Raw genomic sequence first — 20,270 nt, forward strand, 5'->3', positions numbered from 1 at the left:
AGAGGCTTTGTAGACCTAATGTACAGTCAAGGTGGTGTTTTGTTAATAGACGTGATGGCTCCAACGGCCAAGTATTGTATATACATAAATATGTGTGCTCGAGCTTATACAGGTGATTATTTCCTTTTATATGCGACATGATGCTGTCCGAATTTCGGGTTGTCATAGAGGTATGCATGGGAACTATAAGGTTATGAGCTGGTTCTCCCGGGCCTCCTCGGTTATGGGTGCCAGTCCGCCCCAATAGGATTTGAGGCGTGACACTAACCCTATCACCCCTAGTAAGCCCACACATCCAACGCGACATCCGCATTTCCGCCACCTTCAATTTTTGAATATGGGAGTTCTTGACTGGCCAACACTCCGCTCCATATAGTATGGCCGGACGGATTGCTACTCTGTAGAATTTACCTTTAAGTTTGGGCGGCACCTTCTTATCACACAACACTCCCGAGGCGAGCCTCCACTTCATCCATCCTGCCCCAATACGGTGGGAGATATCCTCATCAATCTCACCATTCTCCTGAATCATCGACCCGAGATACTTGAAACTATCCCTTTTACACATAACCTGGGAACCCAACCTTACTACCACCTCGTCCTCCTGTCTCAAGTCATTAAACTTGCATTTTATATACTCAGTCTTGCTCCTACTCAACCTGAACCCCTTAGACTAAGGGTTTGTCTCCAAACCTCCAACTTATCATTCACACCGTCCCGCGTCTCATCCATCAATACTACATCATCTGCAAAAAGCATACACCAAGGCACCTCTCTTTGAATACGCCGCGTCAACACATCCATCACCAACGCAAACAAAAACGGGCTAAGAGTCGATCCCTGATGCAACCCTGTTAAGACAGGGAAATGCTCTGAATCTCCTCCCGCCGTCCTCACCTGAGTCTTAGCTCCGTCATACATGTCCTTAATCGATCTGATGTACGCCACCGGGACTCCACTCACCTCCAAGCATCTCCAAAAAACCTTCCTAGGGACTTTGTCGTATGCCTTCTCCAAGTCGATAAACACCATGTGAAGGTCCTTCCTTTCCCTATATTGCTCCACCAGTCTCCGCACCAGGTGAATTGCCTCCGTCGTCGAGCGCTCGGGCATAAATCCAAACTAATTCTCCAAAATAGACACTATCCTCCTCAACCTCCGCTCGACCACTCTCTCCCAGTGATAGAGGCTATGAAGTTGGTAAAATATGATTTGGAAATTAAATTGCATAAGAATGAACTCCGATCTAGTCGAGGTGCCCCGGACATCACGGTTGTCAAAAAAAGAAGAAGAAAAAAGAATGAACTCCAATTTATTAGTTACTACATTGTATTACTTACTTTTCCTGTGATAGTGGCTATATAGTTGGTAAAATACAAATTGGAAATTAGATTGAAGTTTCCCTTGGACAAAGAATGAACTCTGATTTACTAGTTATTATGTTGTCTTACTTACTTTCCGCTATGAAGCTATTAAAATACAATTTGGAAATTCAATTTCATGAAGAATGAACTCCGATTTAGTTTGAGGTGCGTGTAAGTTGGCCTGAACACCACTTTTTTTTTTTAAAGAATGAACTCCGATTTATTGTTGTCATACTTACTTTCCCTGTGATAGAGGCTATGAAGTTGGTATAATACTATTTGGAGATTCTATTGCATAAGGAATGAAGTTCGATTAACTAGTTACATCGTTGTCTTACTTATTCCCTGTGATAGAGGCTATGAAGTTGGTAATATACGAATTGGAAATTCAATTGGAGATTCTATGGCATAAAGAATGAATTCTGATTTACTAGTTTTGACGTTGTCCTTCTTACTTTGCCCTGTGATAGTGGTTATGAAGTTGCTAAACTAAGATTGGAAATTTGATTGATGATTCCGTTGTATAATGAATGAACTCCGATTTGCTAGTTACTACTTACTATGCTGTCTTAGATACCCTGTAATAACAGGTATGAAGTTGGTAAAATACGAAATGGAAATTCGATTGATGATTCCATTGCATAAAGAATGATCTCCGATCTACTAGTTACTATGCTCTTACTTGAGTTTCACTGTGATAGAGGCTATGAAGTTGGTAAAATACGACTTGTAAATTCGATAGGCGATCCCATTGTATAAAGAATGAACTCCGATTTACTAGTTAGTATGTTATCTTGCTTTCCCTGTGATAGAAGCTATGAACTACAAAGTTTTTAGTCATGTTCGATAATCATATATGCTGTTTTATCTGTGGTTGGAACAAAGTCTTGTTTAGTAGAACCTCATAATTTCAATTTATAGCTATTATAGACCTAAGGATTTGATATCAATCACTTAAGTTGCCCCTTAAACCCAATTCCTCACAAAACTTGATGATTGATATCTCGCTAGTTCTTTTTTTCCCATACCAAGATTTTGTTTAAAGGTGACCACATAGGATGATTGCATACTTCATTGTAGTTTATGGTTTCTCTATCATTCGCATGATTTTGTCTTCAGAATGAGTTTCTCGTCTTCCATTTATTTCCTTTCTAATCATTTTTAATTCTTTTGCTCTAGTGCGGCTTGTTTGTTATCATTATAATTGAAGATTAGCACTAAAACGTTCTGATAACCACTCGGAATCAGTGGTTTCCCAGTAAAATTTCTTCCGTTATCCACTTGTTTACAGTGTTCTAGTCATGAAACTAAGAGTCTTAATATTCTGTCATTGCTTCTCTTTCTTATTTCAGCTATCGGAGATGGGTATATACCTCAGTTCTCCGAAAACGGAGAAATTTTCAGAAGATGGTGAGAATGCTAGGGTTAGATATGGTTCATCATCAATGCAAGGATGGCGAGCAACTATGGAAGATGCTGTGAGTAATCAGTAGTGATTTTATCTACTTTACCAAATATGTTGTAGCCTGCAATTTAGTCAAAATAAAAGAAATTATATTTTCTCATCCTATAGTTCTTTAGGGTATTTATGTTGCAAGGAAAAATGATTGTAATACCAATATAGGAAACCCGCACACTATTACTCTACGCTTTTCAAAGCTTTTGATGTAGGAAAAGATTAACTTGTAGCTTGTGTGCCTAATGATGTAGTCTTTTTGCAATTTGTAAATAAAGGATTATTTTGGATTCTGTTTGATGCTCATATCTTTATCCATTCTTTTCATATTGAGTAATGTGACCGACACATCAATACTAGTTATTCCCCGACATGTGTGGCGTCAAGTTATTGTCAGTCCATGCATTTAGCATGGCTTTTCATCTATTTAGGAGCAATTACAAACTGTCTTTTCTTTGCTTACTTGCTCTACGAGGACTAATAAACACATTTACAAACTAGAAAGTTGTAGTTGTCTGGCTACTTCATTGTTCGCATTAACTACCCAAATCATTTGTCAAGACCCTACTTGAAAGGAGAAAAAGAACCAAATAAGGGAAAAGAAAGCTTTACTGTGCAATTACCGTACAACTACGACAACTCTTTGCTGCTCTAGCTGGAATTGTTGAGGTGACACCTCAGGATACTTTTGACCTTATATGTAGTTGGAATAGAAAAGATGGAAGAACATGTCGCAAGGAGTGGAAGATTGTTTCAGCGTGTGTATGGTGGACGATTTGGAAAGAGAGGAATGCAAGATGTTTTGAAGGCAAGAGCAGCTCAATTCAGAAGATCAAGAGTTCCCCTGCATTCTCTTTTTCACTTTTGGTGTAAAGAAGAGTTCGTAGATGATTGTGAATCTCTACTAGACTTTTTGATCTCATTGTAAGAATTACATGAGGGTTGTATTTATAGATAGTTGATACCGGCCCTTCTTTTTGGTACTGATGAATATAACATGTTACCAACAACATCAGCAACATACTCACTATATTCCACAAGTGGGTTCTGGGGATAATATAGCATGTTACCATTTTCAGGAAAAAGAGGAGAAATTGGAAAAATCTCTCTGTAAAAAGGTTAGATTATTTAAGACGTCGTTCTGTACTGTGATAGTTGAAAGCTCAAGTTATGATGTTTATTGTGCTTTTCAAGTTATGATGTTTATTGTGCTTTTCATTATTTTGATACACGGTGCATGTTGCTGTAGCTACTTTGGGGTGCCTGTCGTATGTAATGTATGCTTTTATTTTGCAATTCTTGCTCAGCCAGTGTCATAGTGTATAAGCTATGGGGTAGTGTATAACCTATGTAAAGATCCAGTTTGATGCATATCGTATGTTATTTAGATCTGACTTTTGCTCTCATTTATTTAGCATGCAGCAATTACTGACTTGGATGCTTCCACTTCCTTTTTTGGTGTCTATGATGGTCATGGAGGTACGTAGTGCTACATATGCATCGCTGAAATTATGCCCCCTCCCCTCGTACCTTTTTTAATGAAAGTTTGCCCCGCACCCTGCTCTGACATATGGAACTTTGATACTTATATCCTTAACAGTTGAGTGATGAAATATTCTCGAGCATGAGTGAAGAAAATATGTTTGTGATGCATCCAACATAAGTGGTTTGGACTTTGGACATGGGAGAAGTACAGTCTAACTTTAGATCACTATCACCATGAATATTTTGTGGGAATGTTTGCAGTTATGGGATTTGCTGCTTTCAAGTGACTTTTGTAGACCACGCAAACTTGGTAGTTCTGTTTATAAAGGCGTTACTTATTCAACCTAATTTTGTATAGAGTTTTAGCAAACAAAACAAAGGAGGATTTTCCCAAAATAATTCCTAAACCAGAAAATCCTCCGCTATGATTCTCAGTATGACCGCGATTGGTATCACATAGATGCTATGCGGACCAAAAGACTTCTTAACATATTTTTCATGATCTTTTTCTTTCACAATCTGGAATTTAGACTTGAACTGTGTTGAACAGATGATGTGGGATGAATGAAGTGCAGGATAAGCTTTGTGTCTTGCTCTTTATCACCGTCTTCTTCTGGTAGACTCCTCTCATGAACCACACAAAAAGAATGCATAAACCTATTGCGTAACCACCCTGATTTCCAAATTAAGCTTCCAGGCCTTCTTATTAGGGCTAGGGCTATTCTTGCTGTGAGCAGTAAAATTGTGATCTTTCGTGGAATGTTGTGGATTTAAGTGGGACTTTTTGGGCTATGTAAGTGGTTTTGGAGAAGACATGTTAGCCAACAATAGTTTGACCTGAGTGTATAAATAATATTTATTTTCTTAAACTTGTAATACCCCTTCAAATTGTGTAATCCACTCTAAAGGAATGATTCATGATATGACATTTATCTTCTTCACGTGTTCAGTAAAACAGTGATGCCTCTGATTTAAAAGTATATCCTAGCACTATATTACTTCTTGTGCTAGCACATGATTATTTTATGCAGGATTAGTTATGTAGGTTTTAGTTATTCATGTATATTCCACCTTCTATCCTGCATAAAATAATACATAGATTCCCTCATAACTTTATACATTAGTTCTAGGGATGTGACGTCCCTGCTAAGCCCAAGCCCAAACTAAACATACATAGTTTTTAATTAACTCTTGGCTTAAAATAAAGCATATACAAGCAGATTGAAAGGGGAATACAGAAGAAAAAGTAGCTTTCATTGTTAAGTACTAAACATAATTATTAAAGTTATTCTTAATCACCTAATTAGATATATTTAAATAAAATTCATTCATGATCAAGGAAGATTGACGGGAGAGTCAGAAAATACCAGAGGGACACTAGTGGATCGCTATTCTATAAAATAACATGATTTAAAATATTTAAATAGTTACAAAGTGAGGAAGATTATAAATAGAAAACTGTTGGCATTTTAATGAATTTGTGAGCATGTAATTTCTTAGTTATAAATAGAAGTAAATTTATTCCGATGCTTATTGAGTTTTAATTTCACTTGTCGTTTCATGTGGCAAGAGTTTTCACAAAGCTAATTATTTTTTGAGATAAAACACAAAGCTCATTTTTTTTTCATCTTCTAGGATCATCTGAATACCTAAGTTGGGCGGAATCTTCATTTTCGATGCCGCACCACGCTTCGGATTTGCCAAAAATACCTCGAAAAGTACACTATTTTTGGCGAATCCGACACACATCCATTGGCATTTTTGTAGAGTCCGAGCAATATAGCTAAATACAACAAAAATTTTCAATGACCTCAAGTTTATATTACAATATTTATAACATTAATTTAGAGTCTCTTTACACAAATTAATCCAATAATAATCTTATAAGGATATTAATAAATGATATTGAAGACATTAATTGAGTATTCCCATCGATTCATTTTACTTTCATATTTCATTTTACATGCCTCCTAAGAAAATACTTTCTCCATCACATTTTAATTGTAGTTTACCTCTTTTCATGCCCATTAAGAGAAAACAATAAATACTAGGTATTATTTTACTAAGTTACCCTTATTTATTAGGTGTTTGGAATTGGGCAATTTGTAAAAAATTATGAGGTTTTAGTTGAACATAATTGCAAACTTTAATGCTGAATTCCTAAAATGACAATTATTTTGGGATAATTTTGAGTTAAAAGTGACTAAATTTGGGATGAAGGGAGTTTTAACCAAAATAATAAAATAAGTAACTCACCTCTTAACCAGCTACCAAACGTGGTATTACTTATGTAGGAGTTAATTCCTGCATAACTCACCTCCAGACAAGCTACCAAATGACCCCTTAATGAATTATATGATGTTGAAGATATCCTGCATGTTGGGATATTCTGACATGAATCTACTGATGGATGATGTTTCTTCTTGTGATATTCCTTTGGTGAGAATGGCAGCAGTTCATTTGGAGGTATTCAGATTGTTCTACATGCGCAGCATGTTTTATGAATTTCCCATATAAACATGCCTCTATTTGTTCATGTTATGGTCTATGAGTAGTTTTGGTTTGTATGTAGTTGAAGTATATCTGCTTTAGAATACTGTAAGTTTGTCTGCTGGCTAGAGTTCAGGGAGAAGTTCCCCTAGCCTTGAATTCCTTTTCAACCATGAGTGTTAGGCACTTAAATTGATGTAACTTTGGATGCACTAGAAAGATAAGTGGGCTAGTAATGTGCATTGTTAAAGATACATTGCAAAACCAATATGCTAACTTTGTGATACGTGAAATAACTGAACCATTTTAGGTAAAGTTGTTGCTAAATTTTGTGCCAAGTATCTCCATCAACAAGTCCTCAAGCATGAAGCGTATCTGCAAGGAGATATTGGAACGTCAGTCCAGAAAGCCTTTTTCAGGTGATTTCTTGAAGTTTTGGTTGTATAACTGGATAATTTATATACTCTATGTACTCTTCTTATCTTTTAGCATCAACCTTATTCCAGGCCTTCAGTTTGCTTTTTGTCTCTATATTCTGGTGGGCAAAATGAAAATGATTAAAATGATGTATGCCTACTTAAATAGATGTTGAATTTTCTCTGCTTAAATTAATTTCTTGTAGGTGTGTTTTAGTCCTTATGTTTTATTTATGACTCCGGAGACTTGAATTCTTTTATTGACTCTCTAAAGGTGCTTTATCAGCTGTCATATCACATCCTTGGCATTAGTTAGGGTAGAAAACCCTATGTTGCATAAGTTATTGTACTTCAATAAAAAGTGAGGAAGAGCAAAGGTGAAAGCTTTAAAGGAATAAGCTGCAAGCAAGCAGGGCATTAGTAAAAGCACAACATGTGATGTGTGACTACGTGCACGTCATGGGTTGAAACCCTGCCGCAGGAAGAGACCGGGTGTGTAAGTGGAGAAGGATGGAGAGACAGACCCATTATCCATCGAGGTTCATATGTCGTGCCACTGGCCCTCAAGATTTCTTAGTTATCAAAAAAAAAAGAGGTAATAAGGCGTAGACATGGGTTCATTCACCTCCTCACTGAAATCACAGATCGTCTAACCTCTTTTTAAAAGAAAAAACAAAAAAACTGTTGATCATATGATATCCACAACATACTGTCCCAATCTCCTTCACTCCTGTATTCTGCTCAACTATAAGTTTTAAGCATGAAAATCTTCAGTGTATTTTGACTAATCAGGTTATTTATATTAACACTATTTGATGAGATTGGAAGAACAACAATCTCTAGCTAGTTTATGTCTACCCCTCCTTTCTTTTCGTCTTTACTTTTTTCCCATTTTGTCCCTTGATGTTTGGTCTAATTTACCTGCTCTAGATTGCTATAGTCAAGATGGAGGAAGAACTCTCCCTTCTCTCTATAATATGGAGATGTGAATTGTAAATACCATACGAGATAGGACTGCTGAACTGACAAAGCAGCAAAGGTTCAACCTACTAATTAAGGTTAACCTAATATATGGCGAAATAAAAAGTAGACTGAATTGATTGTTTCATCGATAATGGATCCAAATTTGTTCTCCTGTACAGGTACAGTTGTTTGGCGGGTTCCTTCAAAAATTGGAGGGTTTTAAAATGTTCTACTACTGTATCTGGAGAAGAAGCCAAGAGTGGGTTTCTTACCTACATGTTAGGTTGGATGATTCAATCTTCGGGCGGGTGAGATTGATGCAATCGTGGAGTGGATAATAAGTGGATGGTGACCGTTGATAAAACTCAAACTTGGCGGTGCTTTATGGGGTATAAGGAAGAATTGTGATCCATCGGTTATTGTTGGTTGCGATGATTAAGTTGGATACTGGAATTAACACTAACCAATTTTTAAATTTTGATAGTTTCCATGTCTTAGATTGCCACACTGTAATGGGGGCTAACAATTCTTTTGTTTCTGCATTTCATATTCTTGTACCTATGCATCTACTTGATACTCTTTTGTTAATGAAACTTATTCATTTCTTTTAAAAAAAGATGGCGGCAGCGATGGTGGTTGGAATTGGAATTTGAAATATGGAATATTTGGCGGCTATAGGATAGAGTGTAGTGACATAGGAGGTAGGTTTGTCTGGTGGGAAAAGATCTAGAGGAAAAGGCCAAAAAGGGAATTCAGAAGAGATGAGGAAAAAAATTTCCTCTTAACCTTCACATCTCTGCAAAGTTACCAAGTTAAAAAAAAAAACCCTTCACTTCTCTGCAATGGAGCGAACTTCTTATTTCTTATTTTTTATAATTGTAGTCTGTCCAAGAAAGAAAAATAAGAGGACTTTCGTTAAATTTGACAGAAGATTAACTTATGATAGTGATTATACAGTGTGTAAATTCAGTGTCAGAACACAGTTCTAAGGGAAGACTCCACATGCCGTAAATATACAGGTTCTGACTCAAAAATATCAAAAACCTATTTTGCATGATATAGAAGCATTTTAGAGAGAAGTGCAAGATAAAGTGTAAGGCTGATCAGAAGACAGAAAAACAGTGTGTAAGGCTGATCAGAAGACAGAAAAAGTGATGCATTAGGCAGAAAGAAAGAGATCTTCCCATATCGATTCGGAAGTCAATAAGTTCTTAACCCTCTGCCCGTAACCATGCAAAAGAGAAACAAAGAAATAAACTCTAGTTCGTTATATGCTACTCCATCCTGTCCAAATTAGTTGATGTATTAGCCTCCAAAAGTTGGTTCAATATAATTGGCGTTTCATTAACCAAGAAGGTATTTTAATTTTTTTGCTCAACTTTGTCCTTGACACATTCCTAATTCAATGTACAAATTTAATGGTGATTATGTCAACCTAGAAAAACAATGAAATCATAATTAAGGGTATTTTAGTCAAAACCCCTTTCAATTTTAAAGAGTAAGTGAATTCCTTAACTTTGTGTCCAAGCCAAGAACATCAATTATTTTGGACGGGAGGAAGTAGTATGCAAAATCTCAACTCTTGCTCGTGCGCTTGTTTGGCATAGAAATAGAAGGGGAACTTACTAAAAATGTGAATTGAGAAGTGTTAGGAAGGAAAGGGTGTTTCTCAGGATGATATCAACTTCACAAACTGCTGTCAACCGCTTTATATTTAATACCCATATGAATTCAGCTTGATTAACCTTTTACCAGAGTGCTTTTGGTGTGTGACGCGCTGAAGTTGTAGCTGAATGACGATTTAAGTCATGCTCACTTTTTTTGCATTGTGAGATCACTAATTGTTTTTATGCTGCTAAGCTGTGTTGAAGATTTTGTTTTGTTGTTGGTGCAGAATGGATGAGATGATGCGTGGTCAGAGAGGATGGAGGGAGCTAGCTGCGCTAGGGGATAGATTAAACAAGTTTTCGGGTATGATAGAGGGTCTCATATGGTCTCCAAGAAATGGTGATGGAAACGGAAATACCGATAACTGGCCGTTTGAGGAGGTATATGCTGTGCATATAATACTTAGTTCAGAAGAAATTGGGATAAAATGTGATTTATTGCTGTCCTTTTGTTTTAGAGTTGACAAATAAGTTTTTGAAATTGATACCAGGGGATTTAACATTAAGGACACACAATTTTCATTTCCTTGTCGTTTTTCGTGGCACATTGGCAGCGTCCTGCATATTGCCACTGTCTTGCTCATTGCCTGATTTGTTTATGGCTATGTCTTTGCCATTATCAGGGTCCTCACTCTGATTTTGCTGGACCAACTTCTGGATGTACGGCTTGTGTTGCGATCATTAGAGATAACCAACTCATTGTTGCGAATGCCGGTGATTCTCGCTGTGTGATTTCAAGGAAAGGCCAGGTGGGATGCTATAGTTGTGTTAATTACCGTCTTTCCTGCCCTCTTATATTTTATGGAAGTCGTGTTCCAACATGGCAGCTCAGCATGCCATGACACTGAACTTGGTAGGGCTGGGACAGCTGAGCTGCCATGACACCGAACTTGCTAGGGCTGGGTCATACTGTTAAATACACAGTCATGGGCTTTTGTTGTTATGATAATTTTATTGGTCAAGCATTTGTGGTTTAATATGACGCATTAAAATAAATATTCATGAGTCTTTTGTGCAGGCATATAATCTATCGAGGGATCACAAGCCTGATCTTGAGGTTGAAAGAGAGAGAATTTTGAAAGCAGGTGGTTTCATCCATGCAGGGCGTGTTAATGGCAGCTTAAATCTTGCAAGAGCTATAGGTATTGTGTAATTTAATTCGCGAGCCTTTATTAATCTGCTTAAGTGCTTTCCAATGAGGGATGGCCTTGGCTCAGCGGTAAGCTTGCTTACCGTGGTGTGCCAGGGTCGGGGGTTCGAAACGCCCCTCCAGCGAATCTGGGGTGAGGGCGTGTAGGTCAGGCCCGGAGTGGTCCCCCCCCTCCCCGACACCTACGGAGTAGGTATGAACCGGGTCGTCCCTTAAGTGCTTTCCAATGGAAATACAGCTTGTAACATCTAATGGATCAAGATAAAAATTTAATTTGGATCAGAGGCAGATCCAGATTTAACCTTTATGGGTTCAGTTCTTTAAGTTTCTTACCGTTGAACTCATTGTATTTTTTAAAGTTTGGGTTCATATATCTACTGTTTATTGCATTTTTCTCTTTCTTACACAAAAAATTATCCTCCGTGACACAAGAACCAGTTTCAGATGAACCTGGTACTAATACTCTACATAGACCTCTGATTAGGACCTGGTTTCTAAGTGGCAAAGTTGGAATTGAAACTTTGGGCTATTTAAGAGAAGTGTCTGTTGGATGAGATAGCATATCTTAACTTCATTGCAGGTGACATGGAATTCAAGCAGAATAAGTTTTTGCCAGCTGAGAAGCAAATTGTTACAGCCGATCCAGATATAAATATTGTATGTTCCTTCATGCTCTTCGTAAATTGTGCAGTATCTTCTATCGTATTGTTAAGACATCTATTCTCTGAGACGTTTTTATGCTATTAGATGGTGCATGGTATTCTTAGTTCGATGTGTAAAACTGTCTATTTAAGGGTGTTGGTCATTTGGGACAGTTCCATTCCTTTTAAAAAAACTTGTCTTTGAATGGCCAGACACTCGGAAATAGCTATCAGTGATAAGTCATGTTCGCATTTTGGAAGTTTAAAATAGCCTAGTGTCAATCCAACAAAAATAGCCAGTGATAAGTTCAAGCAAACAATGATTGTTGGATTGACACTTGGCCATCTGTTTTTCAGTTTCAAAAATAGCCAAGTGTCAATCCAACAATCATTGTTTGCTTTAACTTAATTCTAAACTTTTTCTAGGATACTCTTTAACTGTTGATCAAATTTCATCACTATGCTGTTGCAGTAATTATATTCAGCTCAGTTGTGAATAACCTTGTGATGAGAATAGACGGAATAGTTCATAAGGCTCGAAAGAGGGAATTGAATGCAATTGATGTCTAGTTAGATTGTTTGATTTGATGTAGGGGTGTCAAATACATGGGGTTCGGCTAAATGTGGGCAGGTCACAATGGACCGAGTTAATAAATGGGCAGGTTGTGATGAGAATTGACGGAAAAGTTCATAAGGCTCAAAAGAGGGAATTGAATGCAATTGATGTCTAGGAAGATTGTTTGATTTGATGTAGGGGTGTCAAATACGCGGGGTTGGGCTGAATGTGGGCAGGTCACAATGGACCGAGTTAATAAATGGGCCGCTTAGTAACGTGCCCAAAGGTTGCTTGGTCTGAGGTGGACTGGTTCACGATGGGTTGTAAACAGTGGCTCATTGTTCCAGAACTGAGTTCATTTAACTTTTGAAGCTTTTTGCTATTTTCAATTGGTTTATGGAAGCGTTAGGCTAGTAGTATAGAGGTTTAAAAATACTGGTATAAGTCGGTGGATATGTAAGGGCAGTACCGTGCACAAAGCATTTAGAAGGGTCCAGGGAAGAGCCGAACCCGAAGCAGTTGATGGCAGTCTACCCTAATGCAAGCATTATTGGTTGCTTCCACGGCTTGAACCCATGACCTGTAGGTCACACACAACTTTATTGTTGCTCCGAGGCTCTCCTTCATCAGGTGTATATGTGGTTCTCGTAGTATCCGAGTCCAGATCTCTATTGGGGCCTTATTCGTTGGAGTTGTGTATCTCTAGTTAAGAATTTCTTTCTTGAAGCTGTCTGATGGAATGGAAGCCTAGGATTTATAGTTAAGGGTTAGATTTTTTTGTTTGCAACACTGTTGTTCTTGAATCTATGAATAAACCTTGAGGCTCCCCTTGATCAAAAAATAAACCTTGAACGGCACCAAGGGCGTGGCCTAGTGATCCATGAAGTGGGTTGCTAACATGAGGTCTCAGGTTCAAATCTCCCAGCGAAGACAAAAAACACTAGGTGATTCTTCTCATTTGTCCTAGCCTTGATGGACAGAGCTACCTAATATTTGTTGCTGGTGGGAGATGGCTGGTATCCCGTGGATTTAGTCGAGGTGTGTGAAAGCTAGCTTGGACACCACGGTTATCAAAAAAGTAAAATTTCCGTAACTCTTATGGACAAAAAAATCCAGAAGAATTAGCCCCAGAACTGCTTCGTTTAATTCATGGAAATTGGAAATGTTAGTTTTAGTCTAGTTTGACCCGAGGAGAACCCCATACATATCCAGTGTCAATAAATGGAGACAAGTATTTAGTAGGGGCAGCACCAGTAAGGTTCCTGCTTATGCCTGCTTGAAAATCAAGCTAATCTCTGATTTGGAATGTGCTAGTGAAAACTGAAGTCCGAGATTGATATTGCGTCTTTCAATAATCTTCCCATGGATGTTATGCTGTTGAACAACTTTTTATCAATATCACACTCTATGGTAAATATGAAACTCAAGGTATTAACAAAGCATATCCATTATGTCAGTCAAAGATAAAATTACACCATGTAAATCTGTTGCATTAAAATTCCAACGGAAGGTAGGGTTTGTTTGGTATCTTGTTTATTGATGTTACAGTTAACTTTATGATTTGGATGGAAGGGAAATATTGGTATGAACTGCTGAAAAATGAGAAGTTCTTTAGTTTCAACTTTGAATTGTGAAATAGTTTTAATGCTGAATTGCTCTTTCCACATTCCCCTATACCTCTGTACAACAAATTCTAACATTTATTTTTGTTTTCGAATTAGGTTGAATTGTGCGATGATGATGATTTCGTTGTCCTAGCCTGTGATGGTGTATGGTATGTTCTCTAGACTCTTCATTTCAATTGTCAAAATCTACTTGGCAATAAGAATACATATGGGCAGGAAATTTTAGATCATTTCAAATTGGAAGAATATAAAAGTTTATCTTGAAGTGGGGGAGGGGAGATCATGAGGTCTCAGGTTCAAATACCGAGGGAAAGGGAAAAATCACTAGGTGATTTCTTCCATCTACCTAACCTTTGGTTGGTAGAGTTATACGGTAGCTAGTGGAAGGTGGCAAGTACCTAGTGGGATAATTGAGGTGTGCACAAGTTGGTTTGGACACCATATCATTAAAAAAAAATAAAAATTTAAGTTACATGAAATACTTAAAAGTAACATTAGTATTAGTTTATTCTTAGAAAAGAACTGATGTATCATTTATCAATAAGATAACTATCAACTTTTTTAATGAGTAGATGATTGACTTGTTCATTTCTTTTTGCCATGAGGTGTCTTGTTCTCCTTACTTCTCTTCTTAATAAAAGTGAACAAGAAGTAAACTATTTCGAGAAATAGGTACCATTCTTGGAACGAGCCGGGGGTCTATCGAAGACAGCCTCTCTACTTCTTTAGAGGTAGTGGTATGGACTGCGTACAATCTACCCTCCCCAGACCCCACTTATGTGGGAATATACTGGGTTTGTTGTTGTTGTTGTAGGTACCATTCTTGGAACACGTTATTGATGTCTAAATGAGATTATAAAAATTAAATAGTTTTTAGATATGGAAAGATACCATTCTTTCTGGCAAGTAAAAAAAAGGAGAAGGGTCAGACAGGTTATGACAAGTAGTAAGTATTTTGCTTGCTAATTCCATTTTTTTAATTTGAAATTTCAGTTGCACATCTTTTTTGACTTTTTTTTTTTTTTTACCATGCTTCCAATACTTTCTTGTTCTATCGGTTTGTCCATTTTCCTGGTCATTCTTAAATATCTTGCTTGCTTTTTTGCATTCCTTTTTTTTCTTGTTCTTGAATATTTTGGTTGTATATTTTCTTTTTGTTGTAATTTCTATCTTTAGGAAAAATATCGTGAAAAGAAGAGGGGCGTGTACATGGTGTTCATTGACCATGAAAATGGCCTATGACAAAGTCCCCTAGAAGTCCTCTGGAGATGCCTGGAGGCTAAGGGTGTACCGATGGCGTACATTAGGGTGATAAACTACATGTACAATGGAGCCAGAACGCGGGTTAAAACGGCAGGACGAGACTCGGAGCACTTCCCAGTGGAAAATGGAATTGCACTAGGGATCAGCTCATAGTCGTTTTCTCTTTGCCTTGGTGATGGACGAATTGACGTGGTCCATTTAAGATGAGGTGCCTTGGTGTATGTTATTTATGGATGATATAGTACTGATTGATGAGACACGTGACAGAGTTAATGTTAGGTTTAGACGGGTGGAGACAAACTCTAGAGGCTAAAGGGTTCAAGTTGAACAGGACCAAAACGGAGTATATGGAGTGCAAATTCAGTGAGAGGTTGTAAAGACTGGCACGGAAGTGAGACTTGACGCACAGGCTATCCCTAAGCGAGGCATTTTCAAGTATCTTGGGTCTGTCATCCAGGAAAACAGGGATATAGACAACGATGTCATCGGGGTCTTGTGTGACAAAAAGATTCCATCGAAGCTTCAACGTAAGTTCTATAGAGTAGTGGTTAGACCGATGTTGTATGGGACGAGGTGTTGGCTAGTCAAACACTCCCATATTCAAAAGATACATGTTGCGGAGATGAGGATGTTGAGGTGGATGTGTGGGCATACTAGATACGATAAGATTAGGAATGAGTGCATTCGAGATAAGGTGGTTGTGGCCCTCGTGGTTGTCAAGACGAGGGGAGCGAGATTGCGATAGTTTGGACATGTGAAGAGGCGTGGCGCCGACGCGGAGGTGTGAGAGGTTGGATATGGTAGGTACAAGGAGAGGTAGGCCGAAGAAATATTGGGGAGAGATGATTAGCCAAGACATGATACAACTTTAAATTACTGAGGACATGACCTTGGATAGGAGGGTGTGGAGGATGTTTAGTAGGATAGACGGTTAGTAGGGTAGGAGTGTTGGTGCACGTTTCGAGGGCTTAGACTTTTCGGTGTTTGCCGTGGTACTAGTTGTAGTATTGTAGTCCTTGCTTGTGATATCTGTGAGAAATAAAGGAGAAAAATATTATTGAATTGTTGTCTCTAAATTATTACATTGAGATCCTATTTAGAGACACTACATTAGACTCCTTTTCCAACTAGGACTCTGACATTACAATCCTTTTTCAAGTAGGATTCTATACAATATTCCTATTCCTTTACTCATATTCTAACAATATCTAGTGTAGTCTGTTGTCTATTGTGTTTAGATTATCACACTATTTTGTTGTTGTTCTTGTTTCCTCCTTGTAGACTTTGCTCTGTTTCCTTGTTAGTTGCTGTATTTTGTGTCATTGTTTTCTTCTACTTTGTACCTGGAAGTGCTACACATGAGGCGAGGGTCTTTCGGGAACAACCTCTCTACCTCCACGGGGTAATGGTAAGGTCTGCATACACACTACCCTCCCCAGACCTCACTTGTGGGATTTCACTAGGTCCGTTGTTGTTGTTGTTTCTTGTTTGTCAAAGTTTCTTTCCCATGTCTCCTTGGAATCTAGTTTTTGAACTTGAAAAGAAATTAAATTTCTGGGGTTTGAGGATAACCCCATCTTTTGTGGTAGTTGTGGGAAGAGAAATAGATATCAAAACAAATTGCTGAAGGTTTTCTCTCATACAAGAATTAATTTCATAGATGGTATTCTATTACTAAAAAACTGATGTTAAAGCAAGTATGGCATTGGATTAGATAGAACTATCAACTAGTTATCCTATGGACGCCTAGTACCACGCTCTGGACAAGCATTTGAAATTTGAGCTATAATTACCTCATTACAATTTATTCTAGAGAGTAGATCGGCTTAATCCCTCCACAGGTTTTAAAAAGGAGAAGTTAAGGCATGCCTAGTGCTAGCTTTTGAAGATAGAGGTAATTCTATACAGACTATTGAGATGAGCTGTATTCTTTTGTTTCATTTCTGGTGTAAAGAAAGCTTTGGAGAGGAGGCAGAATATATTGTAGACTTGCCAGACTCTCTGTAGTCTTAGGAGGACACTGCTGGATTCCTTGTTCCTGTAAATATGGTTTGGAACTATCCTAGTGCTACTTTTGTTAATATTAATATATACACGATACCTTCCTCAAAAAAGTGTATTCAAGATTTTAATAAAATTCTATCTTGGATCTCATTTTCAATTGCTCCTGTGGTTTCTCTTCTTATCTACCACTTTTACATAGCTTCAAAGCTATCTATTCAATTGTTGGAGGTTAATTTAAACTTTTTGGGTTGATTCTACTATGATCCAATTGTGATGTGGTCTTTTCTTGTTTTTTAGGGACTGCATGTCAAGCCAGCAGTTAGTGGACTTCATTCATGAGCAGCTCAACTCGGTTAGTCTAATAGATGGTGCTTCTGTATCATTAAAATTAATTGTTGCTTTACTAAAAAATTCATGTGTTTTAGCAATAGCATTGAATTCTTTTAGTTATATGATATTTATCATATTAGTGTATGGGTGTGTGCCCAAGGGCAAAATTATATAAGGCCTCTAAAAGTGAAACCTGCGGAAAACCTAGTTGAGGAAGTGCATTTCCTATAGAAAAGATTTTGCTGATCTGTTTCTTTCAAAACGATTACTTCATTGGATCATGCATGCTTGCCATATTTGGAGCATACCTGTTTGCCATGAATGAAAGTTTTTTGCTATTAGAAGAGGTATAAGGTTGAAGTTGAACCATGTTTAGAAACACCTCCCATGATGTGAGAATTTATTTCAAAAAGTATTAAAGATGAAAAAACTTATCGTGCCTAAGTATTTGTTTGCTATTCTAAATATAGTAAGGCGGAGAACTGTTGTTCAGTGGAGCGCCCGAGTCTGGAGGTTGTTCCCGTCATTGAAGTTAGGGTGTGGGACTGAACCTTCCGAATGAGAAAGAAGAAAAGTGCAATGTTTTGTTGGAAAAAAAAACCGCAAAAGATTAAAACCAAAAAAGTCTTATATTTTGTTAAGAGACGCAAAAATTTTGTTTTAGCTCTAGAATGGTATGTGCTTACATGCTCTTACCACTCGTATCACCTTATGTAAGCAATCTAACTTCCGTTTGCTGTCTTTTGTCAAAAAAGGTGATGATTAGGATGGAAAAGGCTGTGAGTGGTCCTAATGGTTAGCCACAGAGAGATTCCTCAGTCATTAAAAATATAGTAGTGATTATTTGTTTAGAGCACTGCATTTTGTCAAGAAAGAAAAAAGAAAGATCCTCTTTCCTATGGCATTTTTCTGCTGGAAAAGATTGAATTACTTGCCTGTATTGATGATACAATTGTAGGATATCCTATCGATCCCCCATAATATGATGGAGCTTAGGAATTTCGTAGTGCTTTGAAGTAGTGACCTAGGAGATTTGCCAATTCCAGTTATTTTTCTTGGAAGTAAGGAAGGTCGTCATTTTTTTTTTTTTAGTTCCTGATTCCATGAGTGCAATGACCCTTAACCTTAGGTTTTTGATGACTCAACTGATTCAGTGGGCAATTTTACTTCACCCGTCTCATGTCTTTTCTGGATTACGAATGCAGCCAAACCTAAGGTCCGGTAAATTGTCCTCAGTCAATTTACATCCATGTTAATCTTGATAGTAGTCTGTTCCTTCGTTATCCAATATGCTAGTCTGTTCCTTCATCATCCAATATGCTAGTCTGTTCTTTCATCATCCAATTTGTCTATCTGGCTGAGTGTGTTTACCTGCTTCCTTTTTGGGTCTTATGATGAGAGAACAGTGCATCGAGGCCTATGTTTCCATTCCTAAGTGTAGCTTTGCAGTCAAGTCTTGTTTTTCATCCTTGGCATCTTCATTCAGATATCTAGAGCAGGATTTGCTTGAGTTAGTGCAGTTTCTTTGACTGCCTAGTGGTGACTTGGATCTCATTGTCTACATTCTGTTACTAGTTCCATTTAATGCTATGGCCGACCTCTGTTTTAATTTGTTTTAGTTTTGCTCATTTTAGCCGAAGCAGGGGGGTAGTTAGATGTGATTCTTTGATGGGTATCGGATGGTTAAATTTGGTTCTTTGATCAAGGATTGCATAGATGTCATGCAGCAATGGGGTGTTATTGTATGACTGAAGATATACTGATCGACTAAGAGTGGCGAACGGGTTGGTCAGATCGGATGTGGGCGGGTTGAAAATGGATAAAATATCCAAAACGCCCATATTTAACATGGATAAAAAATGGGTTAACCAACGGGTAATCCATTATATCCATGGCTTCAGGAATAGTCAGATAATTCGCAAGCTAAAAAAGCCAAAATAAGCTTGGACTCCCTGAAAGCAAGAACTCATGAAAATAACAAGCATATAGATGAGTGTATAATAATATGGATATTCATATTATCCATCTGGTTATGTTTTCTTTTAGCAGATAATATTCATATGTGATCCGTTCGTAAAAAGTCGGTTATTCAACCCATATATAATGGGTCGGATTGGATGTTTACTCATTTTCTTTAACCATTTTGTCAGCCCTATGATTGACCTAGGAGGTTTTACTCTTGTAGGAAAACAAACTTTCTGCAGTATGTGAGAGAGTTCTTGATAGGTGTTTGGCACCTACTGCTGGAGGTGAAGGATGCGACAACATGACCATGATTATAGTACAAATCAAAAAACCTGTTCCCTCCGGGGCTTCTCCGGTTGATGAACCGTCAGCTTCTCCAGGAGATGAGCCATCAACTTCGAGTGAGAAACTCCCTGCTTCAGATGATGCAAATGCTGAACCGGCTTCTCCGAGTGATGAACCGTCATCTTTGAGTGAGAAACTCCCTGCTTCAGATGGTGTGAATGCTGCATCAAAACCAGCAGAGTGTGGATCAAGTTCATAGTCAACATATACACCCCCTCTTATTGAATCTGGAACTTCCCAAAAGTCCCATCTGCAGTTGTAAATGATTATTTTTGAGCTACGAGGGATCAACTGCTGAAAAGATTATACTTTTACTGCTGCTGGTTGTACATGTTTTTTGTATTGTACTATAATTACTCTTTGGATGACATGTATAGATGACTAGACCAGATGTCCAGATGTTGTTGACATGAAAAGTAAAAAAAATCCCCAAAAAAATGTTATCCAAATTGATGACATCCTTTTTCTTTTCTTTTCACAAACTACACTCCTTCATCCCTTTGTTTTTGAAAGTTGTTTTGACTCTCTGGATTACTGCCCTTTTCGTAAT

The 20,270-nt window shown here is 37.7% G+C and overlaps 1 protein-coding gene across 1 annotated transcript in view; it reads left to right on the forward strand.

Moving 5' to 3' along the window:
• Window positions 1–20,169, forward strand: part of LOC107849481 (probable protein phosphatase 2C 60) — a 26,723-nt gene extending 6,554 nt beyond the window's left edge. Inside the window, exons 2-11 of the mRNA XM_016694049.2 lie at window positions 2,717–2,842; window positions 4,236–4,299; window positions 7,106–7,214; window positions 10,069–10,222; window positions 10,465–10,590; window positions 10,860–10,983; window positions 11,572–11,648; window positions 13,910–13,962; window positions 17,378–17,432; window positions 19,596–20,169. Of these exons, the coding sequence (XP_016549535.2) occupies window positions 2,726–2,842; window positions 4,236–4,299; window positions 7,106–7,214; window positions 10,069–10,222; window positions 10,465–10,590; window positions 10,860–10,983; window positions 11,572–11,648; window positions 13,910–13,962; window positions 17,378–17,432; window positions 19,596–19,919 (1,203 nt within the window). The 5' untranslated portion in view covers window positions 2,717–2,725 and the 3' untranslated portion in view covers window positions 19,920–20,169. The remainder of the gene's footprint in view (window positions 1–2,716; window positions 2,843–4,235; window positions 4,300–7,105; window positions 7,215–10,068; window positions 10,223–10,464; window positions 10,591–10,859; window positions 10,984–11,571; window positions 11,649–13,909; window positions 13,963–17,377; window positions 17,433–19,595) is intronic.
• Window positions 20,170–20,270: the final 101 nt, after the last annotated feature.

The sequence above is a fragment of the Capsicum annuum genome, chromosome 1, assembly GCF_002878395.1.
Source record: "Capsicum annuum cultivar UCD-10X-F1 chromosome 1, UCD10Xv1.1, whole genome shotgun sequence".
NCBI lineage: Eukaryota > Viridiplantae > Streptophyta > Magnoliopsida > Solanales > Solanaceae > Capsicum > Capsicum annuum.